The sequence below is a fragment of the Acyrthosiphon pisum genome, chromosome X (assembly GCF_005508785.2).
Source record: "Acyrthosiphon pisum isolate AL4f chromosome X, pea_aphid_22Mar2018_4r6ur, whole genome shotgun sequence".
Taxonomy (NCBI): Eukaryota; Metazoa; Arthropoda; class Insecta; order Hemiptera; family Aphididae; genus Acyrthosiphon; species Acyrthosiphon pisum.
In genome coordinates, this window is record NC_042493.1 from 63,523,115 (window position 1) to 63,548,114 (window position 25,000).

The window sequence follows — 25,000 nt, forward strand, 5'->3', positions numbered from 1 at the left end:
CCCCACTCTCTGACTACGCCACTGACAAACACATTTATACCGATGCATCCAAAACAGACAATAACGTTGGAATATCCATAGTAACTGAAAACTGCATCACTTCCTACAAACTTCCTACCGAATGTTCTATTTACACAACCGAAGCAATGGCTATATACAAAGCAGTACAAAATAATATTATAAACAAAGAAACGTCGCACAATAAATATTTTATACTAAGCGATTCTCTAAGCAGCTCAACTGGCATAAATAACTTAACAAACCCAACAGATTTATCCAAACTCATCCAAGAAATCATCTACGTAGAAAGTCAAAAAGGAATAGAGATATCTTTGCTATGGATACCTGGGCACTGTGGAATAGAAAGAAATGAACTAGCAGATCAAGAAGCATCCAAAGCACCCTCATCTACTGACACCCAAATTCTAAATCTATTTACTTTCACTGATTTAAAAAATACTCACTCAGAAGGTTCTATATCAAAAATGGCAAAATCACTGGACTAAACAAAACACCAAATTAAATACAATAAAAAACAATATCCAAGTATGGAAGAACCCCGGCTTAAATAGGAAAGATGAAACCATTAGTAACTAACTTATCCTAGCATTATTGTATCTACCGAAAAGATTGAAGGCGTCAAGGGTAGGCAGAAAAATGCATGCACGATTGACGTTTCCAACGCGACAGTATGATAACGCCTATTTCCAATATATAGGCAGTCTAACACACAGCCCAACGATGTGACGTGAGGCAACAATGACGCGACAATGGACACGAAGAAACTGAAACGCACCGACACGTGAGGGATAATAATAATAATACACGTTATACAATGGGAAATAGGATTATGCAGTTTAAGTATATGGTGGGGGTTCTCTCTGTGATCGAATCGGTATGGTGCAATGACCACCGAGTTCACAACAAATTGGATATAATTTTACAACTAACTTATGCTACGGAAGTATGTCCGGTTGCCACGATATTCATTGAGCGACCCAGAATGTTTACGCATCAATGACTGAGGTGGAGTTATATGTGATTGGCCGATCCACAGCTTATTGCACCTGGACGACCTGGGCGGCCACTCACACAACGCACAATGGTTGCTGGCGGACTTACGCTAATGACGAATGATGCCAATAATGATGCAGATGATATTGCAGTTATCACCGTATCAATTCTTATTGACTATAGTCAGTTTGGACTATCTAACAGAGAGGTAGGTATTATAATCGGAACCAAATAAATAAGTATACTCACCGAATTGTGAACGATATATGATTTATTGGTAGTCGTTGTATAAATGATCTGCAGATTCAGTATCCGTGAAACCAGAGAAAATTACAATGATTATTGTGTATTTGTGTCATCTTTCTGATGACGACAATGATATAACATGTATATAAAAATGAATACGAACGAAAAAAGGGAAGCTGCTTTACTAGCGAGCGTCTCCAGTAAACCCACCACAATAGTAATACAGAATTATAATACGAACACTTTTTAGTTATGTTGACACACAACGTAAAAACAAAAAACAAAATAAAATATAAAACTATGGCGGTGTTTACATTGATGTAGCAAAGACATTAGAAATACGTTTGGATAGAATGAATCATGTGTGTAATGCGTAGGAAGGGACGGTGAAGAGCGGGGAGAAAAGAGTTGTCCATTGTGCATGCTGTACATCGTTACCATTACAGACGAAGTGGCGGAAATGCTGACGACAGCAGCATGAACATCAAACAAGTGAAGATTTATCCCCAAATGATATGGTATTTTTTAAATACGCGCCTATTACTTCTGTAGACGTGGAACGGTCATTTTTAAGATATAAAAATTTGTTGACTGACAAACGCCGATCAATGGTTTTTGAAAATATAGCTAAAATGATTGTCATACAATGCAATTCACATTTAGGTAAGTAAATTTATCTTGGGATACATTTTTGATATAAATTAATTTCTATTTTTTTCTTATAGATTAAAACTACCTACAAAAAAAAAGAAAAAATTAAGAAAAGTAGATAAGTATTGATAGTTGGGTTCCATAATTTTTTTAAATAAATATATTGTATTAATTGAATTTTTTTGCCAATTTTTTTATGCATATTTTTTATTTTTCGTGAATATTTTAACATTTGAGTGCATATATTTATTCATATTTAGGAATTTTTTAGCGCATATTTGGTTGGTTTTTAATGCATATAAATCCTCGCTCTATTTATTAGTTCTCGATACAATAAACCAATTTAACTATATGATATACTATATTATATAATTTAATTTTATGACTATAAACTTATAGATATAAATGACATTTTTTTCTTCACATAAATTAAATATTTCAAGAAAATAAATTTGATGACATTTTAGAACATTACATCCGACAACAAGCAATGGAAATTACATAGGACCACCTGTAAAGTATTTTAAATAAAATCGGAATAAACTTAAATTAAACTTGAAGCTGTCTATTAAAGCTCTACAAGTATGTTAGCTTCAACTTTTTGACGGCCATCACTTATTATCAATAATTTAAGTAGAGTAGGTAGTCGTCACAGGTCGTTGTTATTGTTTACGTATTTGCAGGCAATTGGACACATTAACTACCTGCAGATGGGAGAGGACGCTAAATTACATTAATCATTAACAGATGGCATAGATATTAGGTGTACCACATATTGACATACATTATACATACATATTTAGGTACCTACCTACATATCATGTAGTCACCTAACTTGCATTTGTAAAATATAAATATAATAATATATATAAGCTAAAATATTTACACTCGTTAATACGTGCGTTTTAAATACAATTAATTTAATCCTCACCAGTGTTTATAGATAATAAAAATAAACCTATTACAAAATAACCGCAGTATAACACTTGAAATAAATATAGGTACATCTTGTCACGCACAGTTTCTACTTAAAGTAAAGGATCTTCATAAAATTTATAATCAGAAGATGTTTGATGTTTTGTTAGTCTATAATCTATATCAGTCCTGAAAATAATCGAGTAGGACATAGGTCATTTTGACCACAATTGGTAAACTCTTGAAGGGTCAACGGGAATATGTGCTGAGGTTGAAGTCCTTTTGATAGACGCCTTGGAGTTTCAAGACAGGTAGGAATGTAACACGTGTTAATTGATGAAATATAACTGGGACCCAACAATGTACCATGACAATGACTTATAGCTATCCGTATCCACATATTGTTAGTGTTTGCCATTTGGGATCGTTTAGTGGTTTATTTTCTTTATGCTTGGCGTTTGTGTGTATTATTATTTCACTACTGTTTATTATTACGCGTGTAATGAATTTATATTATGTACCTATACATTATATTTTTTAATACACTTATGTACCTTTGTTATAATCAGGGATTGAAACTGGTGTCAAAACCAATTTCAGAAACCAGAATAACCCGCTAAAAACCAAAACCGAAAACAAATAAAAACCAAAGCCGAAAAAAATTGGATACCTGTATTATAATCTAAAACCGATACCAAAAATAACTGGAAACCGGTATAAACTTCAAAACTTAAACCGGAAAAAATTGGACACCGGTATTATAATTTAAAACTGAAAATATAATTATATAGTTAATTTAATAATTATTTAATAATTAATATAGTTTGCTTTACACAAAAGACGATTCGAACGCGCGATCCGGTGATTCATTATAAATAAGAAAAAATAAGAAACCGGTATTAAATCCATAACCGAAACCGAAAAAAATTAGAAACCCTTATACTAAATCGAAACCAAAACCGAAATATCATAATATCAGTATTGAAAAATTGAAACCAAAATCGAAAAATTAAAAACTGGTATACAAAACAGAAACCAAAACCAAATTTTTTTCATTCGGTTTCAAGCCCGGGTTTTAATTTCCACTGGTGGGGTATGATGCTCAGTGTCACCACGATATATGAGTAATGGTGGTATTAAAATCGGATACTGGTATTGTGGAATTAGATTCAATATATTATGGTACCTATAATAAATTATACTATAATGTAATATCGGTATATACCGGAAAACCGTAAAGTCGGATTCACAGCTACGTCGTGTTTCATGTCGTGTCGATCAATTCGTATTGTGATTGGGCATTACTTTTTTGGTATCATTCATAACCAAGTTACAATCGAGTAGGTATATCAATAATTTACTACGGCTCAACTAAAAAACCATATTGGTTACCAGCTGTAAAAGTAATGACCAAGCTTTCGCATGAAAAGACACACGACGTAGCTATGAATCCTGCTTAATACTTAAGACCCTTGATAGGGATATTGAAATACAATACTGGTATTTCGGTATTAGAATATATCCGATATGATCCATAATCCCGGTACACAGCGGTAAATCGTGATACTGGTATACTAAGAAAATGTTGATAGGGATGACGGTATTGAAATCGAATTTGAACCGGTACCTATAGAAAAAAAAACTTTCATTGATGTTAACTCATATAGTATCTGTTTATGTATATAAAACAGTAAGCTGACTAACTGATTTATCAACGCACAGCTCAAACCAATGGACGGATCGGGCTGAAACTTGGCATACAGATAGCTATTATGATTTAGGCTTCTGCTAAGAAAATATTTTTGGAAATTTAACACCTAGTAAAAAAAGGTTGTAAGAATGCAACAGTGGCGCCATCTATCAAGCAATATCTAATTTAAACACACAACGTTAGTTTTAAAATACAAAACGTACAAATTTGATATTAGGAATAGTGGTTCCTCTAATGATCTAGATGTGCAATAAGAAAGGTTTTTGTAATATTCATATTTTAAAGAGGTGGTCAAACAGAGATCTTAAGATTCACGTTGGAAATTGAAAGTATTTTTTGGTTTATTAATAGTTACATTTAGTTACATATGAGAATTATTTCACAGAGCTAGGTATAATTACGCCGTTTTGTCAGTAAAGATAAAAGGAAATAAATTAAAATAAAATAGCCTCCAAAATATATTAATATGTAAATATTAAATACTCCAAAAATCCAGGATTATAAACTATGACTTCAATTCTATTTTAGGCGTACATTGTATAAAATATTTTTTCAATTACAAAGATATACTAATATAGTAAGAAAGGTTTTAACTTTTATTTCATCACCCACCTCGCTGTGTCCGCTGTATACCCGATAATATACTGTTCCCATAACCATATGCGAGTCTCACAGGCAACGCCACGCGGGATTGCTAAAATTTAAAATATAATATGATTTTACTTCCATATGCACAGCAAATTATATCCAAAGGGAGTCAATAAATCACAATTTTTTTTCGGGGCAACGCTGGGTTATTCAGGTAGTATGGTATAATTTTTGTATTGAACGGTACATCGGTACCCAAATTATTATTATGGTATTACCGTTCAAGAGCTTTTAGAGCAATAACTGGTGTACCGTAGACCGTGGTTAATCGGCATATGCCCTACGATATACGTGTAACGTATAAAAGTGGGTTTCCACTACATACGTTCACTTGTACATACATTGATTAACCGGGTCCGTTCGCTATGAGCGGTCTCCCAAATGTTTCCCATCGGTTAACATGAGTTAGATTGGTTAAGATTGGTAACATATTACTTAAGTACCTCCAGTGGCGGCTATTAAACAAAATAAAGGTGTATCAAATTTTGAATTTAACTACCCATCCGCCAACTCTGATTCACAATTTAATAACCAATAGTTTATTTTTTTATACTACACTGCACCTACAATTACAGGAAGAAACGTGGGTAAGTGGGTGTCAGTCTGCTGTACAGTAGGCAGTAGTTGTTTACACGTGGGTCACTGTAATAGATGGTGTTAAATTTGAATTAAATGATATAAAATTATTGTATACCTACAAAAAACGATTTTAAGCGAAGATAGTCAGTCAGCCTATGATATATTACTAAGTAGGTATATTTGATGATACCTAATATTATTTTGAATGAAGAAATTTGTTTTACTATTTGGCATTAGTAGGTACAACAGTACCTAGGTTAAATTAATTTTATAACAAAATTGCATTTGAAAATATTATTGTTTGTATAAAATATAATAATATACTCTAAAAGTATCTAGCATCTACCCACGAATAACATTTTTAAATTACAATACAATAACTAAAATCATTATTTTCGGTTTTAAAATGTAATTTCTTCCAAACTTAAAATGTCTGTAAAAAATAACCGAGTTTTTATTTTTATATTTTTTGGTTATAGTATAAACTATTTAATCCTTGGTTTTATATTTTTAATCCTTACAGCTATAAAATTTAAACATTTTATAATTGTTCAACTAGGTAGGTACAATTAATTTAAAAATTTTCAAGATTTTGATAAATGTTATCAAAATTTGAACTATATAAATTATAAATACTTATAAAAAAAACTTGTTTATGGATCTTTAATAATGATCAACTGCTATTTTAACAATTTATAAGGAACCTATTGTGATAAATTTTCACAAAATGAATAAATTTTTATTAAAATTCATATGATAAAACACTAAAAAAATGTAATATTTTAAATGTCATTAAATACCTGAATATGATTCAACATATTTTTAAAACGTTATAATATACCTATATACTCGTAGAAAATTATAAAGTTATGATTTAATGAAAATTTCAAGTACCTACTGGCTTATGGTTTTTAAATAACGACAAAATAAAAAAATTGTATGAGAATTTGTTAAATTAAGGGTGAATATCCAATGTTTAACTTAAAACTCGTAAAAAATTTATTTGTCTTTTCTGTACATTGTCTTTTCGTTAAATATAGGAATACTTAAAGGTAATTTTAGAAGTTTCAAATCTTAAATATACATAGAACAATTTGTATGAATTTCTAATTAGAATTATTTGCCAATTTTCGTGATGAATTTTTTCATAATGTTAACGTCAGAGTTCAGACGTTCATAAAAACTATTGTGGTCTTACATTTTACGCTACACTTTTTTTAATTTCCACCAGGTAACAAAAACACATGATGAGGACCGATGTATTACAGTTTTGAGTTTTTCGATTGAATGAAACATTTTTTTACCGACAACAATAATTTAAAAAAAATTAAAAAACCAAAAAAACTCGAAATTTTCTTATGAATATAATACATAAATAGTTCAAAAACCATCAAAATATTTCGAAAATGTTATAGCGCATAAAAATTGGTAATATAAAACATTCTGTGAAAATTCGATGCTTTTACGGTTATTTTTTTTAAATCGATTTTTTTATAACTGGTATTGTGTAAAAATATTAATTTTCTTTAATTTGTTGTTGGTTTTTTCTAACTATTTCTGATTATTTTTGACCTCCTAAAGTACAGAACTAAATTCACTTTCCAATCAGAAAAGATACTGTAGAAGAAAATTGAAGCATTTTTATTGTGCCTTTAGGCTTTATTATACATTTAAGTGACTATATAGACACGCACAAAAAAAGTAATAAAAAAAGAAAACATTAAGATTTTTTTATTCAATTTGCATGTAAATATAGTCAATTAGACATAAGTTTGTATTTTTAAATTCAAATAGGTATTCGTAGTTCATACTTCGTACTCAATATAATAACTAATAAGTAATAATTAATAACGATTAACGACAAAAAATAAGTATTAACTAATAATATTTTAGTAATTATTTTTTTTTTTTGTCAATATTCAGCTATATTGTACGCCTACCTACTGTATAGCCACAGAATACATGAAACGAATAAAATATAAAAATTATCTTATCTCCACTAGGTAGGTATAAACATTAATTAACGATTACTTATTAATATATAATATTTATAATTCATAATATAATAATATAATATAATGTTTTGAGCTAATTTTATTGTACTGTATATTTGAAACATTGAAAATGCAATTTCTACATCCAATATTCCAATATATTTACTATTTAGTACCTATTTACTATCTATAGTATTTCTATTCGTATTTAACTATATTACACTTATAGCCACTGGTTGGTTTATTAAATATATTGTTTCTATTCATTTAGGGTCATTATAGTCATTACTCACTATACACACCGTGGTCCATGACCACCCATCCAACTATAAGGTGTATCAACGGATACACCTTGAGTATAAGATAGCCGCCACTGAGTACCTCATATATTCTTATTTCTTATGTTATCAATATTCCGCTGTGTACACGAAATTGTTGAATTGTATCTAACACCATGGTATCGTGTTTAATCGTGTGGTAAGAACATATAAACACTTTGGTATACCAACATTTTTGTGCACGAACATGCAAACGTATACAGTGGAAACCCGCCTTAATTCGATTTTTATATAATCCTATATGAGATAGGAGGTTAATTTAATCGTTAATACTGGAACAGTTGCGTATTTACAAGGGAGGGGATTTGGATATCTGTAATATAATTTATAGAAATAATAGGTACATAAAACATTAAAAACCCTACTCTGCTTATAGACTATGCTTGCTGTACTTACGCATAACTCAGAAAATAATATTACTTCGTAATAACCACTAATCAGTATAGTCACTACTGCACAAATATATTGAAGTACCTAGAGCATAACAATGCTATTTAGCTCCCAAGAGATTTTTGGAAATGAAGTGATGAAAACCAAAATGTTTATATATTGTGGTAGGATTGTGAGGGGGTAAATAGTTCAACAACCCTTTTCACAAACATGACCAAATTACACCACTGTACTGGAGAATAAAACTTAATTTAAATTTGATTTTGTCTCGCTTTTCTGTTAAGAATAATATGTTTCGGTTCTTTGCACGACTACGTAACACGTTATCAAACCCGGATTTGGGAGGGGGGAGGGTCCAGAAGGGACAAGATTCCGGGGCCCATTTTATCACCAAAATATTTATTTTTAAACTGTGTATTATAAAATATATATATTTATTTTTATAAATAGGTATTAACTGTTATAAGAAAACATCGCTGTGTTGCCTTTGTCTTGATAACGCATAAAATAGAAAATTTTTGGTTTAGATTTTCAGAATAATCCTGTTTACTCTGTTGTTTTTTAAAATTATAATGAGATAATAAAATAAAAAACTATTCTTATTTAGAATAATATTTCATTATTATATCAAAAATATTCTATGATTGTTTTAATTTTAAGATAAGAATATTATTTAGTGATCCTCGTAAGCCTTTTTTATATTTTATTTTCAACCAATTTTATGAGTATCTATTAAAATTAAAAATTAAAAATTAAAATTTTAAAATGCTCATAAATTATTTTACAATAAAAAAAAAAACGTAGGGACCTAAATAATTATATTCTGTAACCCTCTAAGTTTGATTACGTTGTGTTAAATGACTACGTTTTTAAAACAACAAATTGAAACTTAGTTAGACAAAAACCATACATATGGGTACGAGAGTACGACATCCTTTTAAAGGACGTGATACCCGCATATGTTGTCTCCGTCTTACAAGTGCATAACATAGCAAATTATACTCAAAGCAGAACACGTGTAGCTCCGTTAGCTTAAACATTAGAGTAAATTGACCTCTTATAAAATCTAAAGGTAAGATTATTATCTAGACAACCTCATGAGCTTTTTATTATATTTTAAATTTTAAGCGAGTTATGAGTACTTTAAAATACACAAACAATTTACAATTTTAAAATACTCTGTTTATTCGTCTTTATCATTGATATACAGTTTTATTGATAGGTAGTATTTCATATTAAATTAACCAAAAACAGTTGAGTTATGAAACAATTAAATATATAAAACATTAAAACAACTTTTAAAGAACTACAAAGTAGTTGAGTAGGAGGGGATTACCCGCTTTGCCACTGAGTTCAAATCAACTTATTGTGAATGCAAATTTATAACTGCTTTACTTTTATAATTCCAATCAAACTAGATAGTTACAATCTTAATAATAATGTTTTGAGTTTATCATGAATATTAATTGATAGGTATTAATAATTTAATTAATTCATTTTTTTATCGATTTATTTAGGTAATAATTTGTATTATTTTATGCTAAAGAATACTCAAATTTTAAATCTTAAATGTGTGGTTAGTGAAATATGACAGCAAGTATTTTTTGTGAGTAGTACAAAAATAGTTAAAGGGCTTTGCTACTACCGTCAATTTTAGCTGAAAAGACCTAAAGTCACATAGGTGCAAATTGGGGGGGGGGGAAATAAATATTTTCTATCTTAACTTTAAACTTATCAAGTTTAATTTTTTTTGTTCTCTTTTAACTTTTAACTGATGGCAATTTAATTGAACTAACTTAACTTGCCACAGTTGATTATTTTCATTAGTTTGCTCACCATTGACCTTTGATCAAAAAGTAAATTTCGATGAAACTTTTTTGTTTGAATTATCACCAATACGTCGTTAAATATATTTGGTATATTATTACAAAATAATAAAAACTTGTTAAGGGGCCTCGCTACTGCCGTGAATTTTAGCTGAAATGACTTAAAGTATTGACAAAATTAAAGTTAGTTAACGTTGTCCGATTTTGATTCTGAAAAAAAATTTGAACTTACCAGAGAATTGTCTATAGATCCTACGAAGCACTTTGTAAAAACTGAATTTTATATTATTGTGAACTGTAATTGAAAACTTAAAAATATCAACTTTTTCGAATCATAATTAAAATTAAAAACAGAAAATGTTTTGTACGATCTACAGACATTTTCTGCTTAATTCAAATATTTTTTCAGAATCAAAACCAAACAACATTAACTAACTTTAATTTTGTCAAAACAGATGTATGTTTTTGTAAAATTCGTGTAGTAAAATTGATATGGTTATCGAGTTATTGACATGTGCATGCGGGTACGAGAAATAATAGTCGCATTTAATTTCACTCACACTAATAATTATTTACAACTAACACACATACCGGGTGGCTGTGACAATATTAGAAATTTCCTAAATGTTGCCCCTTAAATAATGACCGTAGCGAGGCCCCTTAATCCTATGAATATAATGAACAAGTATAAGTACAACTATTTACTATACTCCGTTGATCCAAAAAAAAAAACAAACATTTAAGTAATCTCTTTCTTACACCTTTCAAACTTATTGACAAAATTAGAAAAAAATAAATTTAACGCATTATAAATATTAAATAGCTTAAAAAGAGACAACATTTTTTTTTTAAAACTCTAATAATATACATTTTTGGTAAAGATGTAAAATATACTAATATTCCTTTTCGAATAACAACGAAAAAAACAAGCAAATTTTCTGCTCTAAAACATTTAATTACAAACACAACAACAAGTTAATAATCATAATAAAAATCCATATTATTGTAAGACCAATATATTCATTGTCTGTCATATAAAAAAATATTATTATTATGTTTAGTAGGTACCTACGCATAATAAAGGACACCTATTTTAAAACGCCTGAAAATATGGTTAAAAGCAACGCAATGACTTGTTATGGATGTTGTGCATGACGTTATTTTCAAGAATTACTACTTAATCCTGTTTATGCCAATAAAAATGATAAATCTTGCTGAATTTATTGTACCTGGTGTCGTGTTCAGATGAAAAATATAATATTTAACTTGTAGATCACGTGTCATCAACATTTTGTTATATATACGTAGTAAATTATTTGAATATAAATCATACTCAACACAAAACAGTATTTTAACTTAAAAGTGTATTTCCGAAGCAATAAAATAGTAAGATACTATTATGGTGAATGATCAAGTACTTTATTTGCCAATTAGATGAACTAAAAAAATATTACTTACTTTATTTTTTTCGAATTTTTATTCTATTCATAATGTACTAGTCTTTTGTTTTTATATATCTATCAATTATGTACATGTTTTTAGATTCTGAGCAGAGCAATGCATGCATTGATTTTACTATGCATTTTTTTATTCAAAAATATTTTTTATAATTAAAGGAAGAATAACGATTTTTAATTATTTTGTTGTTATTCAAAAATATCATTTGCAAGTACTTGAAACTTGTAAAGTATATCATAATATTTTATACACACAATTTTTATTTTTAAATGCAATTTTATTGGAAAAAATCAATTCAAACCAGGGCCTGCAAACTTTATAATGAGGTTATGATTATAACGTTAGGTATATTTGAGAGAAAACGATTGAAATTTGTAAACGTAATTATAATGGAAAACGATGATCGAAAATAATTAAATACCGCAAATCAAAACATAACTATTAACAAAATACATTATATAACATTAAACAAAACATAACGCAAAACGTAAATTATAGAATATTATCATTAAATGAAAAATAGCGCAAAGCGAAATTATTTAAAAGTTATATTATTGAGTTCGTAGAAAAATTTATTTTATGCATACGGACATTAGAATTGATTATATTATATTCAGTATCCGACCATTACCTGCCCGCATTAGTTATTATTAATACATTTAATAGGTATTAACACTATTCAAATTAACGATAAACGCAAAACTTGTATAACGTTTTAATACTGAATAACGATAAAAGCATAACAGACTTGTATAGTGTTTTAATTGTAAATAACGATAAACTCAAGAATTGTTTAACGTTAACATAAAACGAAAATTTTTTTTCAAATACAAGCCCTGATTCCACCTTTTGTATTACTAAATTAATACTAATATCTAATAGTAAAATAAATTACTTTAATAGTAATAATGTCATAAAAATAAATAATATAATATACTATATTATATAGGCCGATAGTCAATAGCTCTTTTATGCTCAGAATCATTTATCTTATACAATGGTTTTATATAATATAGTTCAAATATAACCCATACATTACAGTGACCTCTCTAGATAACTACTGTACCAAATTGCACATGTTTTTTTCTTTGTTGCTGCGGTTGCCGGGTGGTAATGAGTGGGTTTCGTTCAGCGTTTTTGATTTTTTATTTTCATACTAAATATTAAATATTAAACGAATGCGCACGGTGAAAAGTATATAATTTTGTAAATTTTGTACCTCATAACATGTAGTTCTGATATTATATTGACATTTGTATCATTGTTAGAACTTCTTTTTCTTATCTGAAAATATATCCAAAAACTTTTAACAATAATAATTATATAAAAAAATGCAGTTTAAAAAAAAAAAATCTTTAAATGTTATGCTTTAAGCCCACTGACAAACCCACATTAAGGTGTATGTGTAAATTTTATTAAAAATAATGTATTTCTATAGGTACCCACGCAATGACAGGCAAAAGAAAAAATGACATGCGATGATCAAATTGATGATTTTCAATAAATACCTGTACGATATAGGTACCTAATGAATTTTTTATATTATAGTATGAAGCTTATAATGTCAAGATAAAACCACTAAAAGGCAATGTGAACGAAATACACGAAATACACTAAATACATGAAAGATAATATAAACCGCATCACAGACAATTAAAATCTGGAGATACTTACATTCATGCTGGAATAAAGAAGGTGGGTTACTGTTACATGAATATTAACAAACGGGAAGCGAGGTAACTGTGAACCGTTTAATGGCTATATTTGAAAAAGAAAGAATGAATAGATAGACCACATCAATGGAAGAAATTAATTACATCCACTCTAGTAGGAAAAGTTGGACTCTACTGAAAACTTCTACTGCGCAACTCACATTGCCGATTCTTGCAACTCTCATTATCTCTCCTTGCGCTTATTAATTGAAATAATTGCAAAACAAAGTTTAACGGTGAATTGCACTAGTTTGAATTCAAATGGATATTCATTTATAATCATGGCTTTTCTTGGAATGTATACCTAATTGAACCATTCTCAGTAATATGAATAATTTTGGATTCAATAATATTATTATTAAAATATGAAACTTTCAATCTAGTGTTGCGTACACCCGCTTACAGGAGATGGTGCTAGGAATGGATGATGGTAGTATCAATAATGATCAACAATTTGTAGATATAAGTTGATGTTTTTATAGAAAAATACAAGACAAATTTGAAATTAAACTGTTAGACTATTGGAATTAACGAAAATTGCTGGTATGTTAGAAAATATATTTTTAAAATAATTGTCCTGAAAAACGTCGTCAATGAAAATAATCTAAGTAGAAAAGAATATTGATTTACAAAGGTCTAACGGTACAGGAGTGTGCACGTACGGTGTAAGATCACGTCTGTCTATGGGCCGTTTCGGGATTCCTATATAGTCCTATCCCTTCTCTTTACTTGTCCCTGGTGTCCTGTGCCACTGTTTCCCACGGTCCTTATGGTCGCCTTCCATAATTAGATGATTGACTATCTCATAGTGCAAGTGCTGATCTGTGACTCAGGGTTGCAGATGTGCCTTTGATCAATGCGGGGTATCGTCACTTACGCCGTCTTGTCACAGTGCCAAGACCAAATCCACATAATCTACTAGGCGCCGAGGAGTTCCCACAGTTATCATGCTAGCTCTGATGGCCGCCCGTTTTGTCATCTGGCCGTTGTCAGATGCTGTGGCTATTGCTAACAACTATCGCTCCCCCAGGGTCTCATCGTAACGCTGACATCATCTTGACTATTTATGTGTTAATATAGTACAGTAGATATTGCGTATCATAACTATGTATGGGACGAAATAGAGGGGTCCGTACGTCTAGCACAAGTGTCATTGCATAATTTGGGAGCATTCAAATTTCGCATAAGATTAATAAGGGTACCAATTTTTAAATCAAGTTTACGTGGTAGAAGACCTGATGGATTTTAAAATAATGGAATTCAGTAAGAATATCTACAGCTTGATCTTGTCCAGTAAGTGGATTAATAGAATTATAATATTTGCTATCAGCATTGAACCTAGAAAGAACCTTTTCGTGAATGATGTTGACAGTATTGTTTTTAGGGGCCAGAATCGCACGTTCACGGAGCCATTCATCGAATTTATTATAAATTTGATAAATTTGAAGATATGCCTTTTGATAAAATAATTTTGTTCACGAACTGAAATTGTAAACGACGAATCTATGTGGACCATGCTATCATAGCCATTATTCTGGAAAGTTCCATTTTCAATGTCCAAAAGAATTCCTGCAAACCTAACCGAAAAGGTGCACACGCATGTTGGTTGTTGAAGCAATTTATTGATTTCATCACTTTTAGTGCCCTTTGGCACAATTGATAGTATTTGCCTAAAGTCACCAGCAAAAAGAATAAAAACTCCTCCCATAAGGCGATCATTATCTTTAGTGTCCCTCAGAAGAGTCTCAGATAGTGTGGTTCACCTTTATTTTAAATCGATGATTCATCCCAAACAATAAAACGTGTCTCTTATAACAGTTTTACTAAAGAACTATATAATATTATAAAATATATTTTATTTTGTATTTTTCTCATTTATTGTATTCTTCGTTTACATAAAAAAAAATCAAGACTGTTGGATAAGTTGTTTCAGAGAAAAAGTCTATTTCCCTCAAAACCATAAATAATAATTTATTATAAAAAATTAAAACTATTATACCATTTACGTCACCACTCAACGTCACAGTCAGATAGCAAACGTCTGTGTTTTCTCCCGCACAGTGCCGTGAGGTATTGAAAAATAAACAATCATAAATAAGTAATAAATTACTCAATTATAGTGACCCAAGGTAATACATTATATAGCCGTGTTACCTCACATTCACAGAGACAACATTTAAAAAAATAATTTTCCATTTTTTTATAATTTTACTTTACTGGACAGATGGGGCCCCAGTTTATTCCTATTTTATTTCTCAATATCTTATGGACAGAAGTTGGGTTCAATTAACTAAAATTTAAACCTGCATCTTCGGATAATATTCTGTCATTTAAAAAAACCACATAACTATTGGATGAGTGGTTTCAGAGAATATGCGTGACAAATATTTCCATTTTCACATTTATACATATTATATAAGCTGACCCCACGCACTTCGTTGCTTTAAAAAATTACAACTCTTAAAAAAATTATGATTGTTAAATTTCTTTTGGGTGTAACTCGCTGGAGTAAGTGCAACTCAAATATATCTATATTTCTTCTATATCTATATATATATTAGGTATAATATGTATATATAAAGCGAAATGGAAATCTTTGAGACGGGTTGACTTCGAAACGGCTTGACCGATTTGGCTGTTAATTATTTTTGTTGTGTTCGTAATTGTCAGGACGAAGTTCTTATGAAAGAACATTTTAGGAAATGTGCAGTGGCACAGCTATGTGTTTTAGTACAGAATGTCTCAAGTTAGAACCACTGTATCCGTGGACTAAATTTTTCCATTGTTTTTCCATTGTTTTATTCTTATTTTAATTTTTTATCTATACACACGAATGTTTTATTTTTTTTTATTCATCGGATGTTAGTACGGTTTAACGCTTATGCTAAGTTAGGATTTTGTATTAATTAACCTCCATAGGTTGAATTATGTAAAAACGACAAACGTGGTATAACTTTGATACTTTAGAGTAAAACAATTTAAAAATTATTATAATTATAATTATGATACACTTACGTTCAAAGAGCATGGGGTCTGCGATCTACCACAGGTAGATTACCTACCTGATAATATACTGCTGCGAATCTAACGAACAACGCCCGTTGAGATGGCTATACATTAAAATATAATATCCTTTACACTTAAAAATACATTGCATTCACAGTGTGTTACACCCAAAAGGAGTTGAACAATCAGAATTTTTTTCCGGGCAACGGAAAGGTTAAGTTAAGTTGTAAACACCATACACCGACTATTAAATAACGAATTAAATAAAATTTGAGACGTAGGTATAGAGTTGGTACATTTAACGGGCAACGAAGTGCACAGGATCAGCTGTATAATATAGATGATGGATAAAATAATATTATATACACTTTTATCAATTAAATATTAATAATATAATAAATACAGTACAAAATAAGGAATAAAAATAAAAACCTTATTACTGAATGTGAATTAATAAAATTCCTATAGGTAGCGATATCTAGTAGTGACATATTATTATATATCATAAAATATGCTTAGGTAGTATTTTAGTAATATAGGCAGACATACAGTCTTTGCTGAGAATTGTATGCAATGATTATCATTGAATTCAAATTTAACACACATTAATGTGACTTACTCAATGACGAGGTACATTCGATACTTATGTTACAGCAGAGCGGTCATTTTATACCTATTATACAAATATTAAATACAAATTAATTATGTACAAATTATTACCGTTACACGACTTCGTGGGTTTCAAATTCGTGGATTTGTATTGTGCTTCGATTTTGGCTAGCATATTTGCCCGAACCAGCGTGTAACCATCTCCTTCGTATTTCCGAAAAAATAATATAATATAAACCGTCATAAAACAATTTGCTAAACATCATAACTTATTACCAAGAAACTTACTGAATTGATCGAGAGTTCCCGACAAACCTTTCACTCCTTTTATCGGTTTAATGTAGCTCACTATGATTTGGTCAAAGAAAATACTCTCTTCTTCTCTTTGCGAATCCTGGATAGAAGTCATCGGACACGACTTTTTCCACAAGTTCCCTCTAAAAACCACGTGTATTTAAGTACGTAATAAATCGAATACTTTTATAGAGGGGGCTGTTTACTTAATGCCCTACACAACTGAAAAAATATTTATACACTATTGCACTACTATATTGAATATTAGGCAACAATATAGTTAATATTATCTAAAACGTGAAGTATATAAGTTTATTAAAACCCAAAAATATATTATGAATATTTTTAATTTATTTTTTTCTTAGAAATTACGTTTTGTTATTATTCTTTGTCATACGATTGTCTCGTTAATTTTAATTTGTAAACAATATACCCAATATATATTACTAGCTGTATCGTCCATCTTCGCCGGGAAAAAATGAACACACCTAATATGCGGTGCTATATTTATATAAGATGATGTCATAAATACAATAAATTTAATTAATCGTTAAAATAATATAAAAAAAGTTGAAACTAAATTTTTCGATAACGAAATATTTCTATAATTCAGCTAATCGTATGACTCATGGTATAAAAATAAAGTGACCGGTGTTTTCCATACAATTCTAATATAATATTTAATATTAAAACTATGTACTATGTAACAAAATTTATATTAGGTAATCTGAAGTATTTAATTTCGACCAGTCTTTATATACTACATAGTGCGTAAACGATTATATAATCAGTGCAGGTACATTCCTCGCAAACAACAGACATTTAAGTTATATTTCAAACATAAAAATAGTTTACAGTTCAGTTACTGAAATTACGAATAAAATAGCAGTTTTTTAAACAAAAGGATTTACATTTTTTTAAGTAACAATACAATTTGCAATTATAGATCACTCAAAGGAGTAATTGGAACAACATTGTGAAAGAAAATCGTTAAATTATTTAACCGTAATTTTTAAATACAATACAGCCCCTATCTTCCTCCAACAGACAAACAAATGAAAATTGGAAGACGTGGTGCCACTCAGGGAAGTATTTGGAACAACTCTTTCAAAAAAATTGGAAAAAAGTTCAATATTGTAGTCAGAAAATTGCTACATAAAACATGCCTGTTCTTTTATATATATAAGGACGAAAATTATAATTAACATTAGATACATAATATTTAACCATGATCAACATCAGCAGATTGTCCATAAATACAAAAAAAAAAAAAATTAAAATATACAATAATCTATTATAAACTTAATGAAAGAAAGAGGCCCCTCCCAGGCATGGCAAACGTGTGCCCACTAGAAAATTCTGGCAAACACAAAAACGTGTTCCTCCAACCATCCCCCACCATACCAAAAAACCCTACAGTACCATCATACAGCTAATGGCCTCAGTTGCCGGGCTAAAGAACAATGAAAATAATAAAAAATAAAAACTTAATGAAAAACAAATTTCCAAAAACATTAAATTAAAATAAATAAACTTCATAATTAGTTTATTAATAATAAAAATAATTATTATTAATTTTTAGGTTCTAATAATAAGCTTGTACCATCTCTGACGTATGAAGATTTGTTTATTTTCGTTTGTAATTTTTTAACTCAACTGTTTTTACGTAAAATAAATCTAAATATTACACACAGATAACTTGACAATTATCACTAACCTTTCATGATAAAAATCGTTTATAAATAATATAATTATTATTAAGCGTGATATATATAAATAACTAACAAGAGTGTGTTCCCGGGCTTCACTTGTTATAAAGTTATGATTTTGGAAATGTAGCTTGCATTTCTATCGTCTCATTCGATACAGCCGGTAGAAAAAGCACTTTGTCTACTTAAGTTAAAGATAAACAATTAACATCATTTGATAGACATGTGGACAATCCAGCACAGTCACAATAAATCAATTTTTAGTTTTATTATTGAAAACGAATATTCTTGAAATATTATTTTCTGTACAATGAACGATCTATTGAACGAACTATTGTTAGTTGTTATGCCTAAAATAGATTGCTTTAAAGTTCTGCATATTTTATTTTATTAATTCAAATTTCCTTGTCGTTTCAAAAAAATTTACTCTTATGTGTAACTATTCAAAACAACTTTTTAATGAGGTTTAAATATCGTTTGTGAATTTTAGTCATACATAATACTATATTATAGTATGAAATAATGCAATTTACAGTATTTAAACGATGTTTTTACTATTACTAAATTGTCATACTAAGTAATAATATTGTAAAATGTGAGTAGGTACTGGTTTATTAAATTCTTGGTGTCCACTAATTTTTCATTTGATATTGGAGAATTGACGTCCGCATTTTCTTTGACATTAATTGAACTCTTAGATGGATGTACGATCGGTTCCTTATTGTTGATGTTCACCCACTTCTTTAGTTGAATACGATTTTTTTCCCTCCCTATATAAATGCAGAATTTCAAAAAAAAAACACTATGGTACATTATAAAAACGTACAGTTAGCACGTTTTAAATAGGTATAATGTAATATGCATTTAATCTGCTAACTTTTATTTAAATCCTTCCATTTTTTCAGTTTTTTCTGACCGGTTGAAAAGTTACAACCCGATGAAATTATTGGTTGGTGAGTGTAACCATTGGCCTCCAATGTCAATTTTACCCACCAATGTTGATAATTTGGTCTTTTTATTCCTGTAAAATAAAATAAAATGTCAAGGGTCTTAAATTAAAATCATTAAAACGTTAGTATATACCAATTATATTAATATATTATAATTATGCATTTTTAAATTGTTATTGTGAAAATGATGGTCTGAAAAATTGAAAGTCCAAACCAATATGTTCATTGTTTTGTATCTAGACATTGATTGTGTTGTTAATTAGCACTGTTGCTTTATTACCATCGTCTCTAAAGCTATCATTATTATGAATTCTATAGTTGTATTCTTGTATACTTGTAAGATGACGGAAAAACGCATGGTGATGTTAAATTGCCTATCCAAAACGCCGTGTCTCATCGTAATAATTATCATTTAAATCCATAATTTTTTATTTTTATAATATAATATATTATATTATTGTTTGAGATACCGAAAAAATCAACAAACCTAACGGACGAAAAAATCAACAACAAATCGCGTCGAGAGTGTATATTAATTTTACATGAATTTCGATGGAATCTCAAAAATAGTTACCATTATGTATTATTAAGTATAATATTTACATTGAACGTTTTTTGTACTATTACATTTATTTTAGTTTTAAGTACAAAAACCTCGAACATTGAATTAAAATTTAAGTTTAATGACTTTTATCATTTCAATAACTGTAATCAAAGGAAATAGTTAAGATACGTAGGTATTTTAATCTAGGCTTATAAATGAAATTTGTAGACTTACATTTAAAAACTTTATGCCAACTTTAGACAATCAATATCAATATATTATTGGTGTTAGCAGCATAAAAAAAAGTATGGCATTTGAGGAACTTTAAACAAGTATGTAAATTAAGTGCAAGTATGATGTATGAATATCTTAACCATAATATTATATGTGTTTGTCTAATATATCTAGAAACATAGATAGAAATGCGCATGCATGCTTTCTATCCATCTGGACCTCAGAGTTCAGTTGTAATGTTTTACCCTTAATAAGTTTAACATCTTAACACCTTCTAAAATATTTACCAGGGTCCAAATTGACGAATTTCATGATTTTGCTTTCACGATTCAATGCAGGAGGGTGTGCAACAGTCAAATCCCGATTATTACACATCAATTTCACGATACGTCTAGAATATAGGTTATCCTTATTCGGAATGTGCTTACGGAATTTACACCCCTAAAATCAAACAAAAAACTATTCTTGCTTAATACAAAACGCTGAAATTAAATCGATCATGTACTAAACAGTTATCTTACGAAAGGATTTTTAACTAGTTCAAATTGGAAAGCTCTTTCGCCACAACATGGATAACGGCCTGTATTCAAATATAACAAAATAATAAAACAATAAATTTATTTTTATTTATCTTAAAATAACCATTATAACTATTTAGACTAAAAATTATTTGAATATGACTTACTACCCCAAGAAAATAGTGTGTGCACTATTGAATCTTAATGTGTTAAAAAAAATGTTGTGGTAATGATAATATATTAATAATAATATTATTTCCAACTAACAACAATATACTGTGGGTGTACAAGATCGAGAAGGAGTTCTAGTTTTCTATGATTTGTGAGTATTACAATAAATTACTAACAAATTGTATATAATGATCAAGCTGGTTATGGCTTCTTTAGTATTCAAGGTACACAATATACATAATATAATATAGTTACACAAAGACAAACATATAAAACTGATCGTCTGTTGATGATATATTATATCACCTCCGTGAGCTTATTATAACGAGAATTCTGTACAATTTGTACGTAAAAGGTACCAAAATAAATTCAGTTAATTGATTTGGTATTATATTTAGATAAAATATAACCAACGCATCGAAATAAACGCTCGTAGTTCTAAATTTTTTAAGCTGTGTTGTAATACACAATAACTTTGATGTTGATTGAATATTAATGAGGTTTGTAAACTGTATAACAACAGGCGGGAATAATATTCCAAGAAATGAGTTTTGGGTTAGGTATTTGATAGTAATATTAAGTATATCGAGTTTGTGTAGCTTTTCCACAGTTACATCAATTATTTAAATTATTCCCAAATAGTGAAAATCAATTATTTTCTACGACATACAACATATCGAAACGTAAACAAAAATTAGAAGAGGTTTTTAAGTTGAAATCTGTTGGAAGGATCCTCGAGTTCTATAATACGAATACGGTTATTTCAATATGAACACGATGATAAATTATAGTCGATAAACGATTCATATCGAAGAATATCCTTAAATGTATGTGAGTACCTTATAGTTTTCTTTTCTCTACCTATTACTAAATAAAACAAAAACTCTAATTTTACTTATGCCTGAAGGATTAAATTTAATATTAAATTAATTTTAAAAGTTAATTTAGTCCCAGAGTACCTTAGACGGTTGAAATTTAGCTTCCATTTACCGAGTAAGTTGGTAGTAACACAAATTTAAAAAGTAAAAAAAGTAATAGTTTTCACCAAGATAATATTTAATTAAAACGTTTCAAATTATGTACCAATTTAACGTTTAATTTTAACCAAGGGCGATTTTGGGACTTGATAGAGGTGAGGGGACGTGGAGTTTTACATTTTTTAAATATATGTACATATTATATAATATATTATATTAAACAAATTACCTAATATAATATATATTCACACGCTCATATATACCTACTTAAATTTTGAAAAATACACAAAATAATGGTTTGTAACATTGTGTATATTATATATTATAATAAAAAATACGTTTTTCGCTTTACCTATTGGTTGCTCCAAGCCCAAGTTTCCGATCGGAAAGTATTCGGGGAACTCCGGATGGTACTGACACATAGCTGAGTTCCTCACCGGATATTGTAATTTACATGTCCTACAAGTTAAAAAATGACATTCCGACCATATATGCCAGTACGTTTTTTCCCAGCTTCCTGTCTGGGTGGCTATGGATTGGATGTATTTCGTCAAGTCCAGTTTTTCACATCTAATCAAATTGTGAACACAACTTTTCATTCAGTGATTATAACCGTAGATTGTACAGGGCCAGATTCGACTGATAGTTTCACGGTGGCACTTTCCCCAGACCAAAATAAAATATGTAACTTAATATTGTTTAGCTCAAACAAAAAAATTGTCAGTTACGATTTGTTTTTAAAATCTATGGTATCTCGATACTGGATCGACGTTTTCAGCGAAAGTATATGAAGTGAGATGGCGGGAAATGAAGATATAGGGCAACGATATTATTCCACTTGAATAGTTTTCAAAATATTTGTTCGTATTTTTAAGATGGATGAAAATAAAGTTGATATAGGTAACTAATATAGCACATAATAAAGTCGTATTGAATTTTAGTAATATTTTCGATGGAAACTGTGCGTCGAATAGTATAGGTAAATGGGGACATGGGGTGACTACAATAAAATTATTTTTAAAACAAAAGTATGATATTTAATTTTTAAAAACGGACTTTTCCTCAAACCCTTTCTCTCAAACATCGTCCAAGTATATCGGCGATAAATCAGCTCTCAGGCGCTATGAGTCTCGTAACTTAGGACATAGATACATACGACCGATATGCGTATATCATACAGACTTTAATGTAGAAGTTAAGTCAGTCGAGGCTTCTAATTTCCAATTTATGATTTTGTATGGAGATATTTTTTCGCGCAGGACGAAAAGGATATTATTCATAAAACATATTATAATTTATAATATGGGCAAGTTTTAAATTATTATTTATTTATTTACTTAATAAATCCATTTACAATATTAATATATTAACATATTTAATATGGTCTTATATTCACTAGCATTCGGATTTCCAATGGCTTGTTCTTTGCAATTAATGCGATGGTATTATTGTGTTTCAATAAAACGTATTTTCACGTCCACGATAAATAATTATATATTATCCTATTTATTTATTATTTATGATATTATAATATATACCATATATTATTATTATATCATAAATTGTATTTGTCTTTTACTTTAGCTATAATATTATAATGATTTTTTTATTATAATAATATGTAGGTATATATTATATTTTATTAAACAATTAAATATAAATTTGAGCGCATTGTTGTGCACCTGTTAGTCGAAATCCGGCCCCGCTCGAACCCGCACAGACCGAGGCGACTTCGTTTTATGGCACTGGAAACACCCACACCCACACAAACCCACACACACGCACACGGAGACCCTCTTCCCGCCTCCTCCCGCCGTAGGATTACTTAGAGTGTACGTAGATCACGGTACCGTCTTGCTGCACGACAAACTCTGGCACCTTACACGGGATTCGGGAAATGTACTTTGGCTGCAGCATCATCTGGCAGTCGTGGCAACTGCATGGGCACGAAGGCGGCGATTGTTTTGAAACAGAAACAAAAAACAAACAGTGATAAAAAAATATAATATTATTAAAGGTATATAGATTATAATATTATTTTCGCGTCAGATCGACTGCACAAGGCGCATTATGTAAACCTCGTCGTGCGCAATGGTGGCGTGAATTTTTTTCTACTACAAAGCTACTTTATTTAAAATAAGTAGGTACCATGATTAAAATATATAATACATTGTTTATACAGCTCATATTATGTAAAACAATACGAATTTGTGGCCCCTTCCGTTGGGCTTCCAAATACATGTAGAGCTCTGAACTAATAACTGTTATGAACAACTATCTGTTGTTGTATACCCATTCAATATTATCACGATTATAGATAAAACTTTGATATTATATTAGGGATCAAAATGCCGGAAAATATCCAGAAATATTCAGGAAAATTTCGGAAAAACGGTTTTTTTTCATAGAGTCACGGAAAACGTGGAAAAATTGGAGAATATTAAAATAATACATTTCCGAAAAAACCGAAGTTTAAAGTGGCGTAGTTACGTGGTGGCGGGGTGTA

At 29.6% G+C, this 25,000-nt stretch overlaps 1 protein-coding gene across 2 annotated transcripts in view; it reads right to left on the reverse strand.

Annotated features, from left to right (window-relative positions):
* Window positions 1-12,980: 12,980 nt before the first annotated feature.
* The window catches only part of LOC100573386 (uncharacterized protein KIAA1841 homolog), a 14,982-nt gene continuing 2,962 nt past the window's right edge, over window positions 12,981-25,000 (reverse strand). For both annotated transcript variants that reach the window (XM_008182860.2, XM_016802827.2), the window contains exons 3-11: window positions 24,320-24,430; window positions 22,847-23,064; window positions 21,350-21,408; window positions 21,116-21,269; window positions 19,978-20,121; window positions 19,708-19,870; window positions 17,386-17,534; window positions 17,209-17,301; window positions 12,981-13,054 (exon numbers count right to left, since the gene is read on the reverse strand). In XM_008182860.2, coding sequence (XP_008181082.1) covers window positions 13,035-13,054; window positions 17,209-17,301; window positions 17,386-17,534; window positions 19,708-19,870; window positions 19,978-20,121; window positions 21,116-21,269; window positions 21,350-21,408; window positions 22,847-23,064; window positions 24,320-24,430 — 1,111 coding nt within the window. In that variant the 3' untranslated portion in view covers window positions 12,981-13,034. The remainder of the gene's footprint in view (window positions 13,055-17,208; window positions 17,302-17,385; window positions 17,535-19,707; window positions 19,871-19,977; window positions 20,122-21,115; window positions 21,270-21,349; window positions 21,409-22,846; window positions 23,065-24,319; window positions 24,431-25,000) is intronic.